Below are 27,969 nucleotides of genomic sequence, written 5' to 3' on the forward strand. Positions count from 1 at the left end.
TTTTTCTATGAAGTATTCCGCTTACTTCCTGCCTGCTCTCTGCATGCTTCCTGGCTGTGTGCTTAGGGGGGCGGCGCTGGCACTCTGGTTTTTATGGAATCAGGGTGCACCTGTCTAATGTGTCCCTGGACAATCACCAAGAGGCCTCTAGCATTTAGGGCAGCTCCACCCGATGGTAGCGGCCTGTGCAACGCCTTCACTCAGTGTCTTGCTACTGAGTTGCCAGGTCTTGCCCTGTGTTTCGCCTTCTCTAGAGGCTTGATTCCTAGCTTTGCCTTGTACCTGTCTATCTGCCCTCCAGGAGGCAGAATATCCTGGTCTCTGTGTCCTTGTTCCTAGCCTTGCCTTGTATCTATCCGTCCGCCCTCCTGGAGGCAGAATGTCCTGGTCTCTGTGCTGTTGCTCCTGACCTTGTTTCTTACTTGTCCTTGCCGCCCTCCAGGAGGCAGAATATCCTGATTCCTGTGTCTTTGTTCCTGTACCTTGTCTCGTACCGTTACCTTGTCTGAACTCAGTCCTACCTCTGTCTCTCAGTCTCCTTGTCTGAGGCTCCTTTCCCTGCTGTGTCTTTCCTTGTGTCCTCTCCGTCTGCCTGTGCTCCACACTCTTGCGGCTCTGCCTGTGCTCCGCACTCTTGCAGCTCTGCCTGTGCTCCGCACTCTTACGGCTCTGCCTGCTCTGTACTCTTGCTGCTCTGCCTGTGCTGCGCACTCTTGCGACTCTGTCTGTGCTCCGCACTCTTGCGGCTCTGCCTGCTCTGTACTCTTGCGGCTCTGCCTGTGCGCCCCACTCTTGCGGCTCTGCCTGCTCCGTACTCTTGCGGCTCTTCCTGTGCTCCGCATTCTTGCGGTTCTGCCTGTGCTCTGCACTCCTGCGGTTCTGCTTCTGCTGCTGCAGAACCTCTTGGTGCTAACTGCAGCTACTCTCCGCAGCCATGCGGTTCTTCTCCAGTGTAAACAGGTCCAAACCTGTTCCTTCATACCCATATATATTTCCATCCTTCTCGTACCAGTATCTGCACCTCCTGTGTAAACAAGTCTCTACCTATTCCACACACCACTCCTTCCTGCCCGAGTCCCTGTTCCTTCCCAATCCGCTGTGCCCGCTGTCAGTGTCTCAGCTGTGCCCGCCTGCCAGTGTCTCAGCCGTGCCCGCCTGCCAGTGTCTCAGCCTTGTAAATCAACAGCCGCAGCCACAGCCAGATATCACCTTGGAGTGGTACCTGGCAGCTACCTGCCACACAAGCCTGACCTCACCATCAGAGGCTCCAGTGAAGACCGAGGTAGCTGAATTAGTTACACCCCTTCCAGGGTGGTCTGTGGCACAGTGGGTCCGCAACCCCCTCGCTCCCACCAATCTACCAAGGCGTGAGTGTGAGAGGAGGTCTATGTAGGGCCTATTATATGGTGTGGGGCACTATGTAGTGCTATTATACTGCATGAACGACTATGTGGGGGCATTATACAATATTGGAGGCAATGCATGGTCCATTATACTATATGGAAGAGTATGTTTGGCTATTATACTGTATGAAAGACTAAGTGGGGCCATTATACTGTATGAATGACTAAGTGAGGCCATTATACTGTCTGGAGAACTATATGGGGCATATTAAACTGTATGGAGGACTATGTACTGTACGAAGCAATATGTAGGGCTATTATACTGCATGAAAGACTATGTGGGACCATTATTCTGTATTGGAGGCAATGCATGGTCCATTATACTATATGGAAGACTATGTGGGGCTATTATACTGTATGAATGAATAAGTGGGGCCATTAAACTGTATGGATGACTATGTAGGGCCATTATACTGCATGGAGAGCTGTGTGGGGATTACAGTTGAGGAATCATACTGTGACAGAACACCATAGTTTACTGGGGAGTTGAGAGTGGGTACAGTAGGGTCATCATAGCATATGTGTGAAGGGTACTGTGGAGGAATTCACGGTGGGGGTATCATACTGTGTATGGGAGACACTTTTGTTGACATTGTGCTTTATTATCTGTAATATTCAAGGGTTTTATCCTTTGTTATTCCACATTTAAATTAGGCCATTGGGTGATATGCGCTTTTTGTTCTTGCATATTATATTATTCCAGCATGCCCAATTTGTAAATGTGAAAAAGAAAAAAGAGCACAAAGTCCAAAGTCTTCCCCCGATGATGCTGCTTTAATGCAGTGACACGCGTTGGGCAGAGCGGGTATGGTGATTTGGTAATTGTGTCATATTATTGAGCAGTATGTATTGAATTTTCTTGGGTGTTAGTCGATCCCATTGGTCTGTGCATGCATGCAGGTTTCTATTGGCCATTTATTGCCTTAAATTTTTGCTACATTGTTTTTTTCCACTTGCATGCTTATCTGGGACATTGGTGTATTGCCTCCACCTTGTGTCTAGATACTATTTGATATTTACATTAGCGTATTCTTATATGGAGAATGGTTAGCAGGGAGACTGATCTTTCTACTTAGGGTACTATTTTTGCCTGAGCTTTAAATTGTTCTCCCTGTTGACCCATTCATCACATATTTTTATCTGAATTGCTTGCATGTTCATTGACTGCTCTTTTCATATTTCTGTATCTTGCACACAATTTTTCACCCACCTGCCTTTCATCTTTTGCATGTCTATCCATTATGATTTTGTTTTTAATGGTGATTTTCTTGTCTGTCTGGCATTGTTGTGTCTAATAAAGCCTTGTTTTATTCATCATTGCCTTGTGTGCACTACACTTTGTGCTCTTTTTTTCGTTTTCATTCATGTTTGTGCAACGAGTTGCCACGGGCTTCTGGTTTACTCATATTAGATTAAGTGGTGCCCACCATTTCTCATATTCAATTTGTAAATATGTGGGTTTTTTAAAAAAATTCTAAGATCTATTAATTGAAATGGACTTTGTTTGTGGCACAACTCGCTTATTTATTTTTTTTTCCATATGAAAAGGTTCACTGTTATATTTGATGATAAAGAAAAACTTCCTCAATTAGTCTAGCCTGATGAAGAGACCTGAGTAGTCTGGAAAGCTTGCAATGTGTTACCATCTCTTCAGTTAGCCATTAAAAGGTATCAACCACTGAGGACTCTCAATCCTGAATATTTTTCTATCTACTGGCTAACACTGGCTTCCTCAATTGTAGACTCTTGTCTAATAAATATCAATGTTGGTCCACATCTTTGTCCAAGTTTTTGCTTTTGGCCTTCTGTGTATTTGAGGCTGACATCCCTGGTCTAGAGATTAAAAAAGATAAAAAAATAAAATAAAGCTTAAAAAATAATTAAAAAAAAAAAGTTTCAACCCCCCCTCCCCTCACAAATAAAAAATAAAGACAGTAATGTTTCTTTTATCACCCCCCCCAAAAAAAAAAACTGGTTGAACTTTGTATGTAACCCAAATTGCCATTAATAAAAACCAAGGCCCCACCTCAGAAACAAAAAAAAAGTGAGGCAAAACACATTTTATAAATAAAAGTTCTAAGATTTATTTTAATTAATAAAGTACATAAAAACATGAACGAGATGACGGTTATGGAAGAAGACAAGAAAGCGCAAAAATAAAAAAAAAAAAACAGGAGGGAATGGGTTAAACATTGGCATCTAGTCATTCACAGAAAGCAGAGATGTTACAAAAAAATGATGACTGGACACACAAACACCATGAGGTGAGGAGGAGACACACAATGGCCTCAGTCATGGAAAAATGAACTTCCGAAAACAGGGCAGCGGCCATTTGCACGGCGAGAGATTAATTGCAGCTCCTCAATCAAAATGGCTCCTGCGCCGCGGACACCAGTCACACACATAATTACTCCTCTACCGCGCGGCATTCTTTGATTGCGAACTTATAATTCGTCAGCCAATCGGAAGGGCGTAATGGAAAAGGTTACGCCCAGCGCCGTGACGTCATGCATTTGTTTAAACGGATTCCAACCCAAGAGGCGGGAATGAGTGACAGGCGTACCGTCCAATCGGGAGGAGAGATGCCGAGAAGTGGGCGTGGTGAGCGTGCAGAGTGCATTGGAGCAGCGGGAGAGAGGCAGGAAGTGAGGTGTGGACATGTCTGCTCGTATATACATTGTCTGTGCCCGTGTCTGTGTACGTAGCGTCCCGTCTGCCGAGTGCACTGTGTGAGGGGACGTGCTGTGGGGGGCAGGGCGGCCTGTGAGGCTGAGACGTCTGCCCTGGAGCTGGCCATGGACTTGGGGGCACTGAACAAAGTGCAGGAGGGTGCCAGGCTGCGGGGGGAGGGGCACTGAGCTGCTCTGCTGCACATACAAGTTGGTGCTATGTGAAGTAAGGCTTCAGCTCAGGATTGGGGGGGCTGTAGTAGCAGGTACATAGTCAGTGGGAGATTGGGGTGTTTTTTTGTTTTTTTTTACAGGGTAAAAAGTTTGGCCAAAACTTTTCATGGAGTTAGTCTACGACAACATGGCAGCGTGCATCTGTAGGAGTCACTTGAAAACTATAGTAGCCAAAAATGGAGTTTCCCCGCAAACAGCCAATCAAATTGTGTCATTGAGTAAGCCCAAAGTGACATCTGCACCCTCCAAGAACAGGTGGGATGGAGATGGCACATGACCTCCCCATTAGAAATCACCATTTCCATAAATCCCTAAGATCACCTCTCCCATATGTGGCTGTGATGGGGGGATAGGTAGGTGTTGGCCCCCCTAACCTTAAAAGGGTATTCCCATCTTCCTAGATGACTAGTGTCGGATCACGCTTGCCTGTACAAACAGTTTTGCAATTTATAGCTTATTAAAAGGTTCTGTAATTCTTGAGATCCTGTGGCTGGTCTCCTAGGCAACGAGCTGTCAACAAGTGTTAATATCCCAAGAATGGCTGAAAATGTTAAGCAGTAAATTGCAAACGTGCTTGTAGTTATATGTACCATCCCACAAGACCCATCTATGAAGATGAGGATAACCCTTTAAGCCCGCCTCTGCTGAGTGATGTGAGACTGTGACAACATGGACGTCCATGTTTCTTCACTGAATACACTATTATGGTCACATCTCTTCTTTCTCTATATGAAAACTAGGTGGTAAAGGTATTGTGCTTTAAGGTCTTGTCCGTACGCCGTGCACCATAATTAACCATTAACCTTCCGACTATGTGTGGAATGTGAGGCAGGAATGATTGATGAGTCTACTGACTCTTCTGCTGTTGTGCCTATGAATCCTGTGCTGGCATAATGGGGAGGCACATGATTGGTGACTTTCCTGCTTGGAGCAGGCTTTTCAGAGACTTACTGAGCATGCTCTGCTCTACACATCCCCCTTTAAATTTTAATCCCCCAAACAATCAACCGCTGTCTGTCCCGACACCTCCATACACTGTGTGTTCTCTGAGAGAAGGTCTACCAGACTCGTCTGGTGGTAGCTTATCCCACCGAGAACAAAAGTTTCACAGTCCAAAATCAGACGTGCCGAATCCTCTCCCCCGACGGTGGTCCCCATGCACATTCATCAAACTGTTGGTTTAGCCGCTGATATAAGTGATTTCATCCAGTATAATGTGTGGGGGCCTTTAGGTTTCTCAGAACGTTGACTGTTTCTCATCACTTTACAGGATGGATGAGACTCAGCGCCTCGACTATAATGAAGATAATGAGGAAGAGACGAGTAATAGAGACAGACCTGTAGGGAATCTGCATATGTTTGCTGGGATCCATGGACCAGCCCATGGTGAGCCTTTTTTTATCTGAACTCACAGGTTTATTAGCGCCCTCTATTTCCTAATTCATCTGTTACTACACATTTCCTACAGATTTCTCCATCTACCGAGGCCAAAATCTCATTGGCCGTCATGCAAGTTGTGATATAACCCTGCCGGCACAGTCTGTGTCCAAGAAACATGCGATTCTGGAGGTGCGAGGGGATTGTCACACTATTTGTGACAACGGAAGCCTAAACAAGACGCGGCGCGGCAAGACGGCCCTCGCACCGCACGTACGCTACTCCCTGTCAGGCGGCGATTTCCTCCTGTTTGCTGACGTGGCTTGTCGATACACTATAGAGGAGAATGTAGCAGAGAGGACCGGTGTCACGGAAAGCGAGGATGATTCTGTGCTGGTGCCCGCTACTCAGGGAGCGCTGGCAATTGAAAAAACTCCAGGAGCTGCTATACGGAGGATAGCACGGGGGGCTGTACTGGCGAGAGACTCCGGAGATGATGAAGATCAAGAGGAGGGACAGTCGCGATGGAATGATGGCGGTACGTATCATTCTGGGTCTATGTATTTGTTCTGTTTGTTTTTTGGTTTTTTTCGTTATAACCATTTTTTCTTTTTTAATGTTTCGTAATAGTTTTCTTTTTATGTTTGTTTCTCTTCTTGTGCACATTTTTTTTCCTCATTTATTTTCTTTGATGTTCCCATTATTTCTTCCCTTCCTCTGCTCTTCTTTCCCTCATTTCTTTTCTTTGATGCTCCCATTCTTCCCATTCTTTCTTCTTCCTCTGCTCTTCTTTCCCTCATTTCTTTTCTTTGATGCTCCCATTCTTTCTTCCCTTCCTTTGCTCTTCTTTCCCTCATTTTTTTTTTTTTTTTTTTTTTTTTGATGCTCTCATTCTTTCCTTCTTCTGCCCTTCTTTCCCTCATTTCTTTTCTTTGAGGCTGAGTTCACACGTCGCGGTTTTTTCGCGGCGGTTTTAAACGCGAAAAATAAGCATCCCATGCAATCCTATGGAATTCCGCAATGCTGTGCTAATGCTTCAATTTTTTCCGCGGCGGAATCTCTTCACGGTAAAAAACTCAGCATGCTCATTAATTTAGCGGAATTGCGGCAATTCTGCCCACATAGGAATGCATTGTTCTGCTTACTTTCCGCATGTGGCCGTGCCCACCATGCGAAAAGTAAGCAGAACATTTGCGGATGGTACCCACGGTCCGGAGGAGATGAGACTGTCCTCCGGGCTCTGGGTACCATATCCCTGTAAAAAATAGAATTAAAATAAAAAATATTGTTATTCTCCCCTTCCTGCGTCCAGCGCAGCCTTCTCGCCTTTCTCCACGCTCCCGGTCCCAGTAATCTCGCGGTCATTTGCGCAAAGGATTACTGGGACCGGGAGCGTGGAGAGAGGCGGGAAGGCTGCGTGGGACGCCGGAAGGTGAGAATAACAATATTTTTTTTTTATTTTTTACATTTTATCTTTTACTACTGATGCTGCATAGGCAGCATCAGTAGTAAAAAGTTGGTCACACTTGTCGAACACTATGTTTGACGAGTGTGACCAACCTGTCAGTCAGTTCTCAAAGCGATGCTACAGATCGCTTGGAAAACGCTAGCATTCTGCAAGCTAATTACGCTTGTTAATCGCTAGTTTTTCCGCGGGAAATTAAAATGCGATTTTCCTGCGGAATGGAATTCCGGAATTCTCGCGGTAAGTTCCGCTACGTGTGAACGTAGCCTGATGCTCCCATTCTTTCTTTCATTCCTCTGCTCTTCTTTCTTTTATTTTCACTGATGCTCCCTTTCTTTCTTTCCTTCCTCTGCTCTTCTTTGCTTCATTTTTTTTCTTTGATGCTCCCATTCTTCCCATTCTTTCTTCTCTTCCTCTGCTCTTCCTTTTTTCTCTCATTTTCTTTCTTGCTGAATCTGTGATAAGGTTTGGTAATCCAGTGTGTGCTATTTGTTGCGGAGCAGCGCAGGATGAAGCGGACAACTTTTTCTTCCCCCAAGCGCTGTGGCATTGTAAAGGTACTGTCACGCTTAGCGATGCAGCAGCGATCCCGACCAGCTATATGACGCGGTCAGGATCGCTGGTGCATCGCTGAGTGGTCGCTAGTGAGCTGCCACACAGGCAGATCTCACTAGCGACATCGCTGGGGACGGGGGTCGCTACTTACCTGTCACACTAGGCGATCCTGCGTCCTCCCGCCCGGCTCCACGCGTCGCTCGTCGTCACAGCAGGAAGCGCTGCAGGAAGCTGATGACGAGAAACAGTCCAGGACGTTCTTGCACGATCAGCGATAACCAGCGGGGGAGCGAGTTGTAGGTAAGTATCACACATGGCGATATCGCTAGCAATATCGCTATAACGTCACAAGTTATAGCGATATTGCTAGCGATATCTCTTAGTGTGACATGCCCTTAAAGCATCTTGACTAGTTTGGGCCACGAGCTGTGAATTGAACTAACAGTGCACACTATTCCATCAAGAATAATGGAGAAACAAGCGATGGGCACGTTTTTAAGAAAATATACTCCAAAATTGTTTAATATAATTTTTTTTCCCCTAATTTCCTCATCCCCAGTAATTCTTGTTTGTGCACTTGTTGCATGTACTGTGTGCTATCACAGTGTGTACAATAGCCGTTCCTGTTGGATGACATATTAACCTTGAATCTTTGAGTAACAGGGGACAAATATGATGTCTCTTATCAGTGGATTGCTCTGCTGGCAGATGGAGTAGTATTGTGTCAAGGATCGTCAGGGGAGACGCAACGTGTGTTCTGTGCACTGACCTATGTCCCGATCTATTGTAAATATGATGTAATGGTCACTTACCTTTGTGCTACTGTAACCGGTGTGCTGTCCATAGGCTGATACAAGGAAGGCAAACCTTGAGACTTTCCTGCAAATCCATAGCATCTGAGTAGATAGTACGTTTCCAATGGTAGTTTGAAAGCATCAATGCAACAACTTGTACATCTCTGAATGTTACTTATCTTGTGTTGTTGCAGGTTGTGGATCTTTCAAGAACAGTCACAAGACCCTGGATTCAGGAACCATTGTTACCCCTGCTGCAGACACCATTGTACCTGAAAGGTCAGATTTGTTATCCAAATGTTAAAGCCATGTTCACACATTGCAAAAAACTTCTGTGGATTTGGTCACAGATCGGCCACAAAATCGGCACGTGTTACTTTTGGATGTTTTGCATGGACTTATTTATTTGTGTTCTTTTTTCCTGCAGTGTGTTTTTTTTTTTTTTTTTTTTTTCAATTTTATTTTTTTTCTTATTCGTATCAATTTATATAGTTCTGTAGATTTGGAATAAAAAAATCTGCATCAAATCTTGAACATGTTCTAAAAGGACTCAGTGATTAGATGATGGCAGCAAAATAAGCAGACCTTATTTACAGTTTCCTGGTACTGTTGCACTGGAAATGGTTTGCATGTAATTTCATATACAGATGTAGCGGAGATGAGCTTGACCATAACTCAGCCTGGCGTGCTGTCTGTGGGCCTACATAGTACTCAGCAATTCCCAAAAAAGCAGATACACCAAAGGAAGTCTGTTCTTTTGGCATAGACACATAGACATATTAGTTGTATGTTCTTGCTTTGTTTGCAAAGTATAATGTCCATTATTTCAGAGTAAGCAGAGATGACCCATTTATTTAGAAGTGCTCTTCTCCTCCGCTGTTTACTGCTTAAAGGAAACCTGTCAGCTGATTCATTCTGCCCAAACGTGAATCAGAGCCTTCAAAGATCCAGCCTGGTACCACATCCGAAAACGTAACTACTCTGTGACCCTCAGCCGGCTTTTCCCAGCTTTACTCCAGTTGATTGACAGGTCTCAACCAACGCAAGAGACCTGTCAATCCCTTGCAGCAGTCCTGGGTAAAACCGACCTTAGTCTCTTCTCCGGCTATGGTCGAACAGATCTTTTAAACTATATTTTCTCTGAAACTCTCCTCAAAGTAGAAAATGACATTGCGGCCTTTATGGAAATGATGCTATAAATGCACCAATTTTCTGTTTTCCCTGCTCTGTGCCACCCCATGATCTTTATTGACATCTGCTCAGCTCCACCACCTTGCTGCTATAAACATCGAAATCTTGCATCTAGTTGCACATGTACTACGCGTTTCCAGCAAACAGTATCCTTTCTTTTGTAGTTGAAGGTATTGACAAGATATTTTTACTTGCTAGTTATTGTAAGCTATAATGATTAATTAAATAAACAATGATTTGTCTTTTTCCCAGCGATGAGGAAAATGATACATCCACATCAGAGGCACACCTTCCTTCACTAAATCTACAATGTGATAGTGACATGGACACGTCAAGAAGAAGCTCTTTCGTACCCTCTTCGCAGAATATCTACACACCGTCTGTTTTTAAAGATCAGTCCAATCATGAGGGAAAGATGTTGACAACAGTAGACCAAGAAGAAATGGAATCCGAGAAACCGACTGATGGCAAAATAAAATTGAGATTGGCAGTAGACGATACCAACGAAAGTAAAGAAAAACAAGAAGTGGAGAGAAAGGTGGAGCCTTTGTCTGGTGGTGGCACACTTGAACCTTGCGTAGAGACAGTATATGACAAGCTGGAGGCAGAGCAGGAGTGTGCAAGGATGCTGCAAGATGATGCAATAAAGAAGTCATCCTCTGCAAGTGTGCCAGTCAGTAGTCCATGTGTTCAAGAAGATATTGTGACATCCTCAAGAAACGAGATCGTTCAGGAGGATCCGAGGGAGTTAAATCCCGAAATTGATGCCCTTGGGCACCATAAACTTTTAGGCACAGATTTACAGCAGAAACAAGATAATGTTGGCTTAGACAGTGACGCAAACACTAAAGAAAATGATACAACCACGTCTGGGAAAGATGTGAAAGCAGAAGAAACCTCTGAAATCGAAACCAACACAACAGAAGAAGGCAACGGTAGATCGTTGGGACCGCATGAAGCCGCTTTCCACATGGATAGTGACACAGATGTTGACAACGATGAACCCGCAACTACAGGATCAAACTTGGAGAAAGCCAAGTCTCCTAAAGTTGTAGATGCTGAAAAATCTGTTAATGATGCAAGCGTACAACTGACTGAAGAACACTCAGACAGCGATACTGATGTTGAGGGTGATCAGAATGTAATAGAGTCTGAGAGTAATAATGATAGAGGGGAAAAAATGATGGATGAACCTAGTAAAACTGAAGAAACTGCTATGATTGGCGTTGACAGCGACACTGATGATGATAAAGATGAAGACCTACCCAAACCAGCTGAGAACAAAGATGATCAGGAAGAAGAGAAAAAAGAAGGTTTCCACTTGGACAGTGACACTGATGTAGAGGAAGATGTGTCCACTGCAGACGTGAAGGAAGCTCAACCTGAGTCCCCGAAAAAGGAATCAAAAGATGCATTCAATCTAGACAGTGACACAGACGTGGATGAAGAGGTCGATGTCCTCGGTAGAGACGTGACAAAAGGACAACAAGACTCCGCTATAAAAAGTTTAAAGGTAGAAAAGGCACCAGGTGTGAATAGCGACACCGATATTGATGAAGATGATCCAATACCTGAAGTGTCAAGTGCAACCGTGGAAAAAGCATCAACTAATGAACTAAAGGATATGACTGCTCTAAGTGATGTAGTGACGGCCGCTGCTCTCCATGTGGATAGTGACACAGATGATGATGATGATGCAGCATTACCAGTTGCACCAGTGTTGGAGAGCGTAGAACCTGAAACTACCTCTTACAGTGACAGCGCTAAGGAGGCCGCTGTACCTCACCCAGATAGTGACACAGATGTGAAAGAGGGCAGTGGATCACCTGTTGTTTCCAGACTAGAAAATGCACAGGCCAAAGAAGACGTGGTGGACGCCGATGGCATTCAGGAGAACGCCACGGTATCTTCAATCAACAAAATTGCTGCAGTATGTGGAACTTCTACTGAAAAAACTAAGGGCGTTCCTGCCGAATTCAATAATGAGGATGACGAGACTCAGAAGTCAGAATCTGAAAGTAAGTTTCTAATGACATTGGTAAACCAGTGGTGGATGCGATTGGCTGAAATCCAAATTTGGGATTCGGGCAGGATGGGGGATTCTGTGCCAGGCAGCTGAATAACTTGCGGGAACCTTCATTGTCTGAGGTTCTTGGTATTTATGATGGAGATCACAGCAATACTGATTCATAGAGAGATGTAGGCGGAAAGGGCTTCCCTTTTTTCCGAGCGTACAAATAGCTAGTTGGCAGGATCGTGGTATAGCTCCCTGCACATGGCGCCCACTAGTTTAACACTTCATATTCCTATAACTATATACTTGTGTCAGTTGTATATAGGAACATTTACTGGCTCCTTGGTTATTGTTAAAGTATTTAACCTGCTTATGTTTCCTGAAACATTTTGTGACATTGAAGATGCTTTTCATAAGTCCATTTAAACCGACTGCTATTTCAAGACTGACCAGAATACAGCTTTACCATTTGAGCTCTGGCCCATCTTGCCCATTTAATTTTTTCTTTACCGTTTTTTTTCCATTAATACATTTTTAAGATCTATGTTTCTTTCTATAACAGGTGTTGATTTAGAAACGATGGCCACACAATGCTACCTGGAGCCACAAGAAGAGTCAGGTATCAGCATGTGTATAACATAAGCTTTGTCCAACATTGCAATCAAATTTTTTGATGCTTCTAAAATGAGGCATGCAGGTAAAAAAAATTCCTATGGCCATTTTGTTTCAACAGTTACTGTACAAAGCTACAGTCATGGCCAAAAGTTTTGAGAATGACACAAATATTATATTTTCACATGATCTGCTGCCCTCTGGTTTTTGTGTGTTTGTCAGATGTTTTTATCACATACAGAAATATAATTGCAATCATATTATGAGTAACAAAAGGTTATATTGACAGAATGAGTTAATGCAGCAAGTCAATATTTGCAGTGTTGACCCTTCTTCTTCAGGACCTCAGCAATTCTCCCTGGCATGCTCTCAATCAACTTCTGGATCAAATCCTGACTGATAGCAGTCCATTCTTGCAAAATCAATGCTTTTATTTTGTCTGAATTTGAAGGTTTTTGTTTGTCCACCCGGCTCTTGATGATTGACCACAAGTTCTCAATGGGATTAAGATCTGGGGAGTTTCCAGGCCATGGTCCCAAAATCTCTGTTTTGTTCCCTGAGCCATTTAGTTATCACCTTTGCTTTATGGCAAGGTGCTCCATCATGTTGAAAAAGGCATTGTTGATCGCCAAACTGCTCTTGGACGGTTGGGAGAAGTTGCTCTCGGAGGACATTCTGGTACCATTCTTTATTCATGGCTGTGTTTTTAGGCAAGACTGAGAGAGAGCCCATTCCCTTGGCTGATAAGCAACCCCACACATGAATGGTTTCAGGATGCTTGACAGTTGGCATGAGACAAGACTGGTGGTAGCGCTCACCTGGTCTTCTCCGAATAAGCCGTTTTCCAGATGTCCCAAACAATCGAAAAGGGGATTCATCAGAGAAAATGACTTTACCCCAGTCCTCAGCAGTCCACTCCCTGTACCTCTTGCAGAATATCAGTCTGTCCATGATGTTTTTTCTGGAGAGAAGTGGCTTCTTTGCTGCCCTCCTTGAGACCAGGCCTTGCTCCAAGAGTCTCCGCCTCACAGTGCGTGCAGATGCACTCACACCTGCCTGCTGCCATTCCTGAGCAAGCTCTGCACTACTGGTAGCCCAATCCCGCAGCTGAAACACTTTTAAGAGACAGTCCTGGCGCTTGCTGTTCTTTCTTGGGCGCCTTTGAGCCTTTTTGGCAACAAGGGAACCTCTCTCCTTGAAGTTCTTGATGATGCGATAGATTGTTGACTGAGGTGCAATCTTTCTAGCTGCGATACTCTTCCCTGTTAGGCCATTTTTGTGCAGTGCAATGATGACTGCACGTGTTTCTTTAGAGATAACCATGGTTAACAGAAGAGAAACAATGATGCCAAACACCAGCCTCCTTTTAAAGTGTCCAGTGGTGTCATTCTTACTTAATCATGACAGATTGATCTCCAGCCCTGTCCTCATCAACACCCACACCTGTGTTAATGGAGCAATCACTGAAACGATGTTAGCTGGTCCTTTTAAGGCAGGGCTGCAATGATGTTGAAATGTGTTTTGGGGGATAAAGTTAATTTTCTAGGCAAATATTGACTTTGCAAGTAATTGCTGTTAAGCTGATCACTCTTTATAACATTCTGGAGTATATGCAAATTGCCATTAGAAAAAATGAAGCAGTAGACTTTGTAAAAATTAATATTTGTGTCATTCTCAAAACTTTTGGCCATGACTGTACATGTCTCCATAGTTTGACTACAAGCAGTTTATTCTGATCCTCCCCTCACGTGTTACCCATGGTCATCTTCCTCCTAGGAAGAGGAGGATGCAGATATAAGGTAGTATTAGGTGACAGTTTGTTTGTGGTCTTTTGATATTGATTTGCATAGGTGCTGCAGACACAAAACGGTAAGTTTTTGTAAGCCTTTCTTTGGATGTAGTGAAGAAATAGGAAATTGCTTACTAAGGTGGATATTGCCTTTACATAGAGCAATGAATGTCTCCATTCTCTTGTAATCTGCAGTTTCAGAGGAGGGAGAAGAGGAGGCGACACAGGCGTTTATATTCAGCTCCACGTGGGCAGAGCCGGATCCATTTAAACGTAAGTTTCTTGCAGTAAGCCGGTCTTGTCCGTGTTTTGCATATCCTCCTGCTACTCAATTTTGACCCCATTAATTTTGCTGCTGAACATTGAGATTACACAAATAACTTTGCCCTGTGGTTAGCATTGATTCATTCATTTTCCTTTTATATGAACAGGTCCTGCTGATCCAATAGAGGTGCTTCAGATTTCATCAGTGACTGGTAAGTACAACTTATTTTTATTTTAACCACTGTGTAATCTGACTTGTGTGTTTGAAAAGCCACAACGTGTCTGTCTCTAAGGTTTATGTGCGGCGTTTCTGCACAGAATTGCATTAGATGCGGAGAACCCACAGGCAAAAATGCATGAAATCTGCAATTGACTTTTATTAGTAAAGTTTTGTCAAAGCCAAGTACCGGGAGGCATAAAAAGAAGGAGCTGTAAAAGTCATAAAAAATATAAAACGTCAAAACACGTGGTGGTGGGGGGGGGAATAAGGAATGAAAAAAAAAAAATCACAAGTCACCAAATAGATGCAGAAATGCTGTAGAAAATCTTCAATATCAAATACTCATTGTTGTGGGGACGTAGCCTTAAAGGTATTTTATGGTTTCACGAAAAAACAAACGAAAAAATCACAAAACTTTCATTTACTCACCCGCCCCAGGTCCAGCGTTGAGTATCAGCTGCTCTTTGATGACTGTTATTGTCTGCAGCGCTGATGTCACATCAACAGCACTGCAGCTAAACAGTGAGCCCAGTGACTCTGCCCAAGTTGACTGCATAAGCTGCTGAATTCACTGATTGTCTGCAGCACTACTAGGAACAGCAGCAAGCTGCTACCAGGTGATGGGGTTTTTCCCAACAGGGAAACGCCTTTAATATGTATGCATCATTATTTTAGCCCAGCAAATCTTGGGAATTGCAATGGAACCACTAGCACAAATTTGTCTAATAAGTGCAATACTAGGAGTTTTCTGAAATCGAAAATCTACATAAACCAGTGAAGAACACGCCTGACCTAGACCACATTATGTGCATACTTAATAAGAACATATGTATATTGACACCTTTTTTTTTTTTAACATATTTTGTATCCATTGCTGTTAATCAAGCATGCTATAATTTCTGTCTAGGAAACAGACAGTGCCTGTTCATGGCAGGAAGTCTTAGGCTGGTTTCACATTAGCGTTTTTTTTACGCGGCGCAACGTACGCGTCAATGCGCATGCATCATGCGTACCTACGTTTAACATGGCGTGCGCATGGTCTTGCATTTGCACGCTTTCGTCTGCATTTTCGTGCTCATGCGTTTTTTGAAGGTGTGCGCCCAGGCGCGCCAGACGCAGCCTGTTGCATTTTTGGGTCCGCCAAACCGCAGGCGTAAAAAAAACGCATGTGCACGCTTGCGCACGGAATGGGACAAAATAACGCTTTTCAGTCTATGCGAACGCAGGCGGGCACATGGACGTGCGTTCGTCTGCGTTTTCGTGCGCATGCATTTTTGGCGTAAAAATGTGTAGACGCTGGTTTTAACCCATAGAGAATGAATGCGCATAAAAAACGCAAACACGTCCAAAAAGGCATGGTGCTTTTTTTGCATGCGTTTCTATTGCGCACAGTGTGCTGCGCAAAAAAACGCTAATGTGAAATTAGCCTTACACAGGGACAGGTCACGGTTTTATGAGAGTTGGAGTATTGTTTGCGAGATAGGTGCATAATGAATGAATACACCAGCAGATGGACCTGGTGTAGGGCGAAGATGTTGCACTAGATTTCCTCTAGCATGGCATAGCCATAGCCTACAGTAATGCCTATAATAAAAGGGGACTGGCGGCTGCAAGTCTGCTTTGTGTGCCCTCTGCTGGTCACTTGCGGAAATACAGACAATAGTTGTGTGGTTGGCAAAAACGGATCTGGCCCACAAAAAAGGACTTGTGATGCAGTAATAAAAATGGCATGACATAAAGATAAGAATGGTGCACAAGGATAAAAATCTTGTAAATCCCATAGGATTATGTGTGATGAGGCACTTAATATAACTATTCATGCACCAGGAATGTTTAATGGGGCACCAGTTCCCAGCGTGGCTTAATTTCATGGATATTTACAGTAACTATTATTACAAAGATTTGGTTTGACATTGACTTTTAAATTCTTTGCCAGTGAATACATCTGAGGATGAAATCGACGAGGATGCAATAGCTGAAACGCAGCTTTTTTGTACTGACGCAGAATCAATAGGACTAAGCGTCCAAGCGACTCCAGAACCTGTGGAAAGAAGTGTAAATGAAACTATCCAGTCCTCAAGTGGTGAGCAAGAATCTGAAAGGGACGACCAACAATTGTCTCGTGAAACAATGTCTCTTGATGCCACGCAACCAGTCTCCCAGTGCTTGTCTGACAGAGCTTCTCAAGAGACTGGTACGTGGATGCATCTTAAGAGGGAGGAGGTTCCAGCTTCAGTCTGGATGAAAGGCCTTAATCAAAGAGGAGAATCTGCAGATCTAGAAGGAAACGATGAAACAGAGAACGCTACTAGAACTGATGAACAATCACTGAAATTGGAGCTTGAAGCAACACAGTTGTATGTTGAAGAAGGTCCAACGGTACAGGAACCTCCAGCGCAGACTATTACCCCAATAAACGAAGATAATCAGGAATCTGATGTACCACCAGAGGCGATAGAGCAGACGCGAGATGAAGATACACAGGCCACGGATAATGATGCCACTCAGGCTTACAGCATCGATGTCCCAGATTCAGATAATGGTACCACACAATTCCCTGATTCAGCTAATGGTATCGCACAAGTTCCAGATTCAGATAATGGTACCACACAAGCTTTCAGTCTGTCAGAACAAACTGCAGGGGATGGTGCCAGTCACACTACTAGTGTACATAAAGATGCAACAGAAGACAAAAACACGCAGGCTGTACAGCCAAGCGTTACAGCTGCGGAGGAAGTTGCTCCAGAGACGTCTACTGTAGGCAGCAGGAAGCTGTCTTCAAGGAGAGGTTAGTAGTCATGATCGTATTGAAGTTATCAAGGGGCCATGATCATTTGCAAGTTGCTCAAATTCATGTGAATTAACAATTTCTTATATAATGCCACCTATTTATAAGGACATTTGGCATACAGGTAGCCACAGCTTAGGACTTGGCATTCAGAGCCCATGCTAACATACACCAACTGTACTGAAGTGTCAAGCGTGCAGTCATTCATATTAAATGCTAATAGGGAGTCCATTACCGATGTTGATAAGCATATGCTGACTCCACTGCAGGTCCCACTGTCTGATGAATTCTTCCTAAATGCTTTCTCAGCAGCTCCATAAATAACATGAAATGTGAGCCAATCAGTTTGGTAGCTTAATTTACTTGTAGGTGGCACGCTCCCTGTATGTCAGCATAGACTTGCATTATTGCTGCCCTTTACTTTCTCCCTGCTAATGTCAGCTGCAGGTACACATAGCGATAACTAAAAGAATATGAATATCTTATGCTAGGTCCATGCTATTTGTGGCCAATGGCGGGAGATATAAGCCTCACAGTGGCTACAGTCAGAATGGCTGCTGAGACATCGATCCACCATAAGGACACGCTATACAAAAATACACTGCACGATATACGTTTCTTTGCAGTAGCCCTCTGTATAGGAGAGTAAAAATGGAGGCTGGAAGAACACCCTTCTGGCCTCTGTCTTGTGAAAGGCAATGTTACTTTAAGGGTATGTGTACACGTTGTGGATTTTGATGGGTTTCCGCAGCGTTTTTGGACTCGCGGAATTGACTCAATTCCACAGTGCAGAGTGCACACAATGTTAATGAATGGGAAATCCAAAAACGCTGCAGAAAATTCTGCACAGAATCGCAGCATTTTATTTTCCGCAGCATGTCAATTCTTTTAGCAGATCTGCAGCTGCGGTTTCCATTCTGGCACATAAAAGTTCTCTCTCTCTTCTCTCTCTCTCTCATCCGCAACGTCTGCACATACCCTAAACGTTGGGAAAACCTCTCTGAATACTGTCGGACAAGTGCACAAAAAGGTATCCTTACACAAGCTGTAAATTACAAGCTGGGTATTAGTGTACAGACCTGTGATTATAGCAGCCTCAGTGCTGATTCATATTGTGTAACAACATGAAGGAAGGGTAGAAACACCTGACTGTGACCAAGTCTCAGCTCCATTGCAACATAGCAGACAACTTCCATCTGATCAATTAGGATGGTTTGAAGCACAGACGGCAGAGCTCTATACTTCCTATAAGACCCAAGAGTACTGTAAATTTTTTATTTCTCTATCGCTTCATTGGGGGACACAGAGACCATGGGTGTATGCTGCTGCCACTAGGAAGCTGACACTGCACAAAAAAAGGTTAGCTGCTCCTCCGTAGTATACACCCCACCAACCGGCAGGAATTTCCTCAGTTTAGCTTAGTGTCAGTAGGAGGTGGACAGGGGTCTTTTTTATTAGACCCATATCTACCTCGGTGTGCGTCGTTACTTTTCAGGGTCCCGGAGGGATACATTGTGATCAGTCACAACTGTACTCCCACAAAGAGACTGAGTACGGCGTGTACTGCCACCCCGTATCCTCATAGCTCTCCGCAGCAGGACCAGGAGCTTTGCACAAGTGCGTGCCAGCTATACGGATGGTCCTTGCCCCCCCGCCTCCCACCCACTCGCCTACCAGAGCCTGTCGGTCGGACGAGGCGCGGACACGGGGGGAAAATAGACTCAGACAGCGTTGGATTTACAAGGTACCTTTATTGAAGCCATCCCTAGTGGCCGTTCTTGATAAGTTGCCCCTGGACACTTCTGCAGGGTCCAGCAGGTCGCAAGGGGTTCCATCTGAGCCAGCCAGCAGAAGCCGCAAAAGACCCAGGCAGGATCTCCGGCCGGAATCCTCTCCTGACCTGGTCTCTCCACATAGTCCTTCCCAGCAGTCGCCTTCCCGTGCCTCCTCACCCGAGTCAGGTGAAGCGTTCTCGGATGCGTCATCCGAACAGATTTTAGAGCTGGATTCGGACCAGGACGCGGACATGAAGGTTACGGTACAGAACCTCATTGCTGTTATTAACCACACCTTCGAAATCACAGACTCCCCTGCGAAACCCTCAGATCAGAAGGTTTCGTTCAGACGGGCAGAAACACCTTCCATAGTCTTCGCCTCCCACTCTGAGTTTGGCAAGATCCTTACCAGGGAGAGAGAAAATCCGACCAGACGCTTTCAAAGAGGGAAGCACCTCGGCGTGCTGTATCCATTTTCAGAAGAGCTCACCGACAACTGGTCGGCTTCCCCCTCTGTAGACGCTCCCGTGTCCAGACTTTCTAACAACACGGTCCTCCCGATTTCAGGTGTGGCGTCGCTAAAGGATTCTAATGACAGAATTATAGAATCCTGAGCAAAGTCAGCATTCGAAGCGGCGATGCTAAGCCCAGCCTTCGCTTCATATTGGGTAGCAAAAACCATAGCTACTTGGGTGGAGGATCTCCGCAAGGGCATCCTAGACAAAGCCCAACCGGAGCAATTGGCCGAACTGGCTAACCAGATCTCCCATGCAGGGGATTATCTGCTCTCTGCCTCCTTGGATGCCGCGTCTTGCGCGGCTCAGGCGTCCAGCAACGTGGTGGCAATCCGGTGTACAATTTGGCTCAAGGCTTGGCAGGCGGATTTGTCTTCAAAAAAGTCCCTTACCAATCTGCCTTTTCAGGGAGTGCATCTTTTTGGATCCCAGCTGGACCAGATTATTAAGGACGCCACTGGAGGCACAAGTTCCCTCCTCCCTCAGTCCAAGCCTCGTAGGCCTCCTCTAAGGCGTCAGTTTAGGCCCTTTCGGTCTTATCGCCGCTTCGCTACGGCAGAAAACTTTTCTAACCAACAGAGGCCGCAGGCACGCCAGGATAGAAAGAAGGTCTCCTTCAGACCCACTCCCTCCTGGCGATCTCACTCCTCCTAGGGCAGATCCTCCAGGTCCAGATCTGGTCAGTCCACATCAGCATGACTATCAACGAAGTCCCGAGGGTCCTTCCCAACTGGGCGGTCGACGTCTGGCTTGCCTCAGTAGAGGACGCTTGGGTCAGGGAAGTTGTATCTTGTATCCTGAGGATAGAGTTTGTTTCTCGTCCCCGGGATCGTTTCTTCGAGTCCCGACCTCCAAAAGACCCTGCCTTAGTTCTGGGTTTCTTTGCATCCATCGCCTCTCTCCTCAGTTCCGGGGTGATTGTGCCCGTTCCCGAATCAGAACGTTTCACAGGGTTTTATTCAAACTTGTTTGTAGTGCCGAAAAAAGACTGTGCAGTTGGTCCGATCCTGGATCTCAAGTTACTGAACAAGAGGGTCCTACTGCGTCATTTCAGGATGGAGTCTCTTTGGTCGGTAATCTCTTCCATGGAGGCGCAGGAGTTCATGTGTTCAATAGACATTCAAGATGCCTATCTACATGTTTCCATCTTTCCCAGGCATCAGAGATTCCTGCGTTTTGCGATTCACCAGGACCACTACCAGTTCGTTGCACTGCCGTTCGGTCTCGCCACCGCACCCAGAGTTTTTACAAAGATCATGGCAGCGTTGATGGCCTTGTTGAGGATCAGAGGTCTCGTTCTTTTTCCGTACCTCGACGACATTCTGATCAAAGCTCCGTCTTTTCACCAGGCTCGCCAAAGTCTTACCATCGTCCTCGACACCCTGTCCAATTTTGGATGGCTCGTCAACAAAAAGAAGTCCTGCCTAGTTCCAACACAACGTCTGGTGTTTCTGGGCCTATTGTTCGACACTCGTCCATCGAGGGTTTTTCTCCCAGAGTAGATAGTTTCCCTGCAGCGAGATGTACGATTGCTGCAGACCACACGACTTCCATCTCTCCGGACAACCATGAAAGTTCTAGGAAAGATGGTGGTGTCGACAGAAGCGATTCCCTTTGCTCAATTTCACTCCAGACCCCTCCAACAGGCCATCATATCTCGGTGGAACAGGTCTGTTCTTTCCCTGGATCGTCCAATTCGCCTTTCATACCGGATCAGGCAGTCCCTCATTTGGTGGCGGACGTCACCTCTCAATGCCCTAGGACGGTCATTCCTTCCCATTCACTGGCAGATTGTGACAACGGATGCCAGCCTCCTCGGCTGGGGGGCAGTGTTTCGCAATCACACTGTTCAGGGTTTTTGGTCGACTCAAGAGACAGCTCTGCCGATCAACGTCCTCGAGGTACGGGCGATCTATCTGTCTCGCGTTCACTGGGAGAGACTTCTCAGGGGCCTGCCAATCCGTATTCAGACAGACAATGCCACAGCGGTGGCATATGTCAACCACCAGGGGGGGACACGGAGTGCCTCAGCCCTAGCGGAAGTGTCCAAAATTCTTCACTGGGCAGAGGTTTCAGTCCCGGCAATATCCGCGGTGCACATTCCCGGAGTGGACACCTGGGCCGCCGATTTTCTCAGCCGCGAGGGTCTCGCGGCGGGAGAGTGGTTTTTACATCCGGCTGTATTTCGTCAGCTTTGCCGTCGTTGGGGAACTCCGGACGTAGACCTGCTGGCGTCTCGCCTCAACCAGAAAGTCCCACAGTTTGTATCCAGGGCTCGAGATCTTCTCGCTTTGACCATTCCTTGGTCTCAGTTCGAGCTCCCCTACCTGTTCCCTCCCCTTCCCCTTCTTCCCAAGCTGTTGAAGAAAATCAGAGCAGAAGGAATTCCAGTCATCCTCATCACCCCGAATTGGCCCAGAAGGTCTTGGTTCGCGGACATAGTCAACCTTCTTGCGGACGCCCCCTGGAAACTTCCAGACAGGGCAGATCTGCTGTCTCAGGGCCCGATTTGCCACCCCAATTCTCGGCCGCTCAATTTGACGGCGTGGCTGTTGAGACCGAGGTTTTGAAATGATCGGGTTATTCATACCATGATCCGGGCCAGAAAGCCATCGTCTTCCAAAATTTATTACCGTACTTGGAAAGCCTATTTCACTTGGTGCGAGGCCAATATCATCCCGCCCATGTTCTTTTCTCTCCCTTCCTGGCGTTTCTTCAGGCAGGCCTTGATGCGGGCCTTGCCCTCAGCTCTTTAAAAGGTCAAGTCTCGGCGCTATCCATTTTGTTCCAGAAGACGTTGGCCTCCCGTCCTCAGGTCAAGACCTTCCTTCAGGGAGTGGCTCCTCCGTACCGCGCGCCCGTACATCCATGGGATCTTAATCTGGTTCTCGAGGTTCTGCAAGGTCCTCCCTTTGAACCTCTCAGGGAAGTTTCCCTATCTCTCCTTTCATGGAAAGTAGCCTTCGTAGTAGCCATCACCTCCATTCGGCGTGTGTCGGAATTGGCGGCCCTTTCTTGTCGTTCCCCTTTCTTGGTGCACTACCAGGACAAGGTAGTTCTACGGCCTCCGCCTTCTTTCCTTCCTAAGGTGGTGTCCACTTTCCACCTGAAATGAGGATATTGTTCTCCCGTCCTTTTGTCCGGGTTCAACTCGCCCTCGGGAGCGCTCCTTGAGCAAGCTGGACTTGGTCAGGGCGATGAAGGTCTACCTAGCTAGAACGACTCCTTTGAGGAAGTCAGATTCTCTTTCCATCATTCCAGATGGGGCGCGGAAAGGTCAGCCGGCCTCCAAAGCTACTATTGCTCGCTGGATCAGATCTGCAATTTTGGAGGCCTACCGGATCAAGCATCGAGTGGCCCCTCCTGGAATTAGAGCTCACTCTACCCGGGCAGTGGGTGCCTCCTGGGCGGTGCGCCACAGAGCTTCCACGCTGCAACCTGGTCATCTGTTCACACGTTTGTGAAATTCTACAAGGTCCACACCTACGCTTCGACGGATGCCAGCCTAGGTAGAAGGATTCTGCAGTCAGCGGTGGTGAGTCCACTGGCCTGATGGAAGTTTGTTTTCCCTCCCCAGGGACTGCTTTGGGAAGTCCCATGGTCTCTGTGTCCCCCAATGAAGCGATAGAGAAAACAGGATTTTTGGGTTGCTTACCGTAAAATCTGTTTCTCGGAGCCTTCATTGGGGGACACAGCACCCTCCCATGTTCTACAACTCCTGTTCTTATGTTGTTGGTTATGTACAGTTGAGTTGTCCTGTTTCAATCTATTCTATTACTTCTCCTACTGCTTTCTCACTAACTGAGGAAATTCCTGCCGGTTGGTGGGGTGTATACGGAGGAGGAGCTAACTTTATTTGTGCATAGTGTCAGATGTTATGAATGGGAAACCGAGGAGGAAAAACAAGACAACAAGCTAAGTCTCAGAAAACCAGAGAAGTTGGTAACTATGCAGATTGCAGATCCCTGATCTTAACCGCACAACTAGCAGCAGTCGTGGAGCGTTCCTACGTTGGTCCTAGACGCCTCGTCACAACCGGAGAACTACATAAGCCTAAAGCAGGAAAAGAGGAAAACTAACTGCCCCAGGGCAGACCCCAAAGGAAAGACAACCCCCCCCCCCCACATGTATTGACGGTGAAACAAGATGAAAATTCAAACAAAGGCAGGAAAATAGGCTGAGCAAACGATGGGGCCTGGCTAGCTAAAAAGGACAGAAAAGGAAAGACACTGTCTGCAATCTGCCAAAAACAACCTACAAAAATATTGTCCAACACTTCTGATAGCAAAATTAACCCTGAAGTCACTAGACTTCTAAACCTAAATCAGCACTCTGAAATATTCTGAGACAGAGCAAAAAAGAGGCCAATCTAATAAGGGACAAAAAGCAGATTGGCAAATACTGATTAATAGGAGTGGAATCTCAGCATAGCCCCAGCAGGGGCAGGCTGACTACACAACAAACTGAATTGACCAACAAGCGCAAGTGTGAACATTAGCAGAAAACAAACTTAACTTGAGAAGACTGGAAGAGAGCTGAAGTCCAGGACCTGAGAAGCAGACTGAATCACCAGCACCCGGATAGGGCGTCGGCTGTCTTATATGCAATATGATACTCCAGAGATCCAATCGTTATCTTCCTCATCAGGTGGTAGATCACTACCACTTAAACCAACCGCACTACCTCCTGTCACCACCAGAGGGAGAACGGAAGGGGAACTCTCAACTGGTGGAGCAGAAAATGAGTTCATGAGTCAGCCTCCTAGTGGCAGCAGCATACACCCATGGTCTCTGTGTCCCCCAATGAAGGCTCCGAGAAACAGATTTTACGGTAAGCAACCCAAAAATCCTGGTTTTTTTTTTTTTACTGGAGCAATGCCTTATCCCCTTAGTGACGGAGCCAAATTTTTGAAATCTGACCAGTGTCACTTTATGTGGTAATAACTCTAGAACGCTTCAATTTTGAGATTTGTTTTTTTCGTGACACATTGTACTTTATGATAACTGTAAATTTAGGTCAATATGTTTTGTTTTTATTTATAAAAAAATATAAGAAATTTGAGAAAAATGTAAAAAAATTAGCAATTTTCAAACTTTGATTATCCCTTTAATCCAGATTGTCATACCACACAAAAACATTCATAAATATCATTTTCCATTTTATTTTGTTAGCAGTTTAGGAGGTTTAAAAATGTAGCAGTAATTTTTCATTTTATCAAGGAAATTTACAAAAAAAAATTTTTTTAGGGACCTATCCAGGTTTGAAGTGCCTTTAGGGGTCCTATATATTGGAAAACCCCCAAAAGTTATACCATTTTAAAAACGGCACCCCCTGACATATTGAAAACTGCTGTCAGGTAGTTTATTAACCCTTCAGGTCATTTTCAGGAATTAATGCAAAGTGGCATGACAGAAATGAAAAAGTGTATTTTTACCACCTAAGTGACGCTAACTTCTGAACGGGTTACAACAGCCGTCAGGCTCTAAGGCCGCTATTTGTTCTTGAATTGCCATGGCAAACATCAGGACGACACAATCATGATCTCAGAGAGCCGATGGGGATAAAGAGGAAGCCCCCACACTCTGTTAACCATTTATATAATGTCACTATTGGCAGCATCTAAGGGGTTAAAATGATTTGGACGGTGCAAACACTGATTGTGGCTGATGCAGCAATTTGTCAGCTATAGTGTACAGCCGACAGCTGCTGCATTGTCACCTGTATGGGGATGCTATTCTCTTATATCTCACGTCAGTTAAAAGACGTATTGGCAGTCATTAGGGGGTTAAAAACCCACATAGGTGTCATATCCTCTTAACATGACTGAATTTGAAATCCTAATATTTCAATGGAACCTGTCAGCAGGATTGTGCTCAGTAACCTACAGACACTGTCTGGTCGGCACCGTTATACTGATTACAATGATACCTGCTGGTGAAATCAGTCTTGTGGTTGTTTAATCTTTATTTTTAGCTTATGATATGCTTGTGCCTGTGGGGGGGTCTTTATGTGGTGCTCTGATTAGGTATTCATAATGCAGACTGCTGGCGGGTCACTGATCCCTCACTGACCTGCCCCCTAGTTTACATAATGAATCTTGAAAAAAGTAAATCCCATTCTGCAGGCAGGCGGCCGCAGAGCCTGCGCTGCAGCCTGATCGTATGTGTAATTCATTTGTTTGATGTTATCCATAAATTCATAACAAAAAGATTCAGTTTGAAAGTGGCACCCGCCGCTCTGCGCAGGCACTAGCGGTGCCATCTTGCTAGAGAGAAAAAAATTCCTCCTCCAAGATGGCGCCCGCGCCATTTTCAAACATTTTTTTTTTTTTTTAATGAATTTATCGATAACATAAAACAAATTCATAGATGTGACCGTGCTGCAGAGCAGGCGATACTACCGGCGCCTGACTGTAGAAGGGGATTTCTCCTTCGCCTCATTGGGGGACACAGACCATGGGTGTTATGCTGCTTGCCACTAGGAGGCTGACACTAAGTTGAGACAAAGAAGTTAGCTCCTCCTCTGCAGTATACACCCTCCTGCTGGCTCCCGGTGAACCAGTTCTTGCTTAGTGTCTGTAGGAGGCACACTGGTCTGGTCTTCAGACCATTTTTTCCTCTTCGCCACGACAGCACCCACTGAGAGAGGGGATCCGCCCCTAGGAACAGGAAACCTACAGAGAGATAAATGGGGCGGTCCCCCTCGCTCCCTCAGTTTGGTTACCTGTTCCTAGAAGGAACCCGCAGAAGTGGATGCCTGGCCTGGTAACCGCCCGCATGCATGATATAAGCAGCAGGGGCCCCAGGGCTGGAAGCAGCATCGGGCGGATTAGAGGATGGCTCCTCCCGCGGCTGGTAATGCAGGTGAGGCCTCGGTGATAAGTGCCGAGGCTCACTTTTTTATTGGGCAAGTCCCCCCTGGAGACACGGGACAGACGCATTACAGGAGCGCGGCACCGGGGATGGTACTTCCCCCCCCCCCCCCCCCCCCCACAACGGAGCAAGGCCGGGGAGAAATCGAGGCCCTGAGCTCGCTCAGATATGGTGGTGCCAGCAGCGCTGAAAGGGAGAACGACATACCTGCTCAGTGTATGTCCTGGCGAGGCAGGGGGCCGCGATCGGGAGAGGCAGAGCAAGGAGGAAGCTGGCGCTCCCATGCTGAGGCATAGCGACCCGGAAGTTCAGGAACAGCTTCCGGGGTCAGGTGAGGCAGAAGAGAGCGCTATTGCAGGAGCAGGGGGCCGCGCATATGCAATAGGGGGGAAAGGAAGAAGGGGGCGAAACCATGAAGCTGCAAAAAAGACACCGGCAATACTACAGCGGTGCGCAGCTACTGTATGTCGTCCACAAACGACCCAGTTTCGCTCCAGTTGAACCAGCCAGGGGAATCGCCACAAGGCATCAGAAAGAGCAGTAGCACGAGGAGGAGTGGCAACACCAGGAGAAATTTCAGCGGGCACTCTAGGCAGAATGAGCCCACGGAAAAGAAGCGGAGAAAAAACTGTCCCTCGCCTCAGCCTGAATCGTGAACCCCGCAGCTGGTATTTTGCTGACGAGATTCACGGGTGAGTGTTTTTAGTCAGACTTACAGCTGACGGCGCCCCTCTTGTCCATACCCTTTAGGCCAAAAGAACGGAGAAGGCGAAAAATAGAGTGTGCCTTATGTTCTCAGCCCCTCCCAGACGGCCACCCTAAGAGACTGTGTCAGTCTTGTATCGAGCAGACCCTGCAAGAGGAATCCTCGGGAAAGAAAGAGGATATCCGAGCAATAATTAGAGAGGAGCTACGGGCCTTAGGCAGCTCCAGTAGTCTGGGAGGTCACTCTTCTGTCAGAGGAATAGCTTCACCGGCGTCTGGATCGCTGCCAGAGACTGGAGAGCTAGACCCGGATAGATCCCAGGAATACTTGTCCTGAGATGAGGAGGATCAGGCATGTTTCCCCACGGACAGTGTTAATAACTTGGTTAAGTCTGTCCGAAATACCATGGGGGTTACCTGAGACTAAGGACCCCAAAACTCCGCAAGAGATGATGTTCGCGGGTTTTTCCCGGAAAAAGATCCGGGCCTTCCCAGTAGTCCCAGCAATAAAGGAGCTGGTGAGGAAGGAGTGGGAGAAGCAGGGTCAGAGAACCTTCCTCCCTTTAACTTCAAAACGTAAATATCCATTTGATGACGAGGAATTGACGTCTTGGTCGAGAGCCCCCAAAGTAGATGCGGCAGTGGCCTCCACTTCTCGCAGATCTTCCCTGCCGGTGGGAGATTCAGGGACGCTAGCTGATTCATTAGATCGTAACACAGCTACCTT

The 27,969-nt window shown here is 46.0% G+C and overlaps 1 protein-coding gene across 4 annotated transcripts in view; it reads left to right on the plus strand.

Annotated features, from left to right (window-relative positions):
• The first annotated feature begins 3,946 nt into the window (after positions 1-3,946).
• Positions 3,947-27,969, plus strand: part of MDC1 (mediator of DNA damage checkpoint 1) — a 47,725-nt gene continuing 23,702 nt past the window's right edge. For 2 of the 4 annotated variants that reach the window (XM_073548935.1, XM_073548936.1), the window contains exons 1-9: positions 3,947-4,053; positions 5,577-5,692; positions 5,775-6,221; positions 8,692-8,776; positions 9,941-11,706; positions 12,265-12,321; positions 14,299-14,376; positions 14,535-14,579; positions 16,524-17,375. In XM_073548935.1, the coding sequence (XP_073405036.1) occupies positions 3,950-4,053; positions 5,577-5,692; positions 5,775-6,221; positions 8,692-8,776; positions 9,941-11,706; positions 12,265-12,321; positions 14,299-14,376; positions 14,535-14,579; positions 16,524-17,375 (3,550 nt within the window). In that variant the 5' untranslated portion in view covers positions 3,947-3,949. Of the gene's footprint in view, positions 4,101-4,141; positions 4,299-5,576; positions 5,693-5,774; positions 6,222-8,691; positions 8,777-9,940; positions 11,707-12,264; positions 12,322-14,298; positions 14,377-14,534; positions 14,580-16,523; positions 17,376-27,969 lie in introns of those variants that run through there. The other 2 variants (XM_073548937.1, XM_073548938.1) reach the window with 2 other exon arrangements.

The sequence above is a fragment of the Dendrobates tinctorius genome, unplaced genomic scaffold (genome assembly GCF_039654945.1).
Source record: "Dendrobates tinctorius isolate UK_male_01 unplaced genomic scaffold, ASM3965494v1 ptg000158l, whole genome shotgun sequence".
In the NCBI taxonomy this organism is placed as follows: Eukaryota; Metazoa; Chordata; class Amphibia; order Anura; family Dendrobatidae; genus Dendrobates; species Dendrobates tinctorius.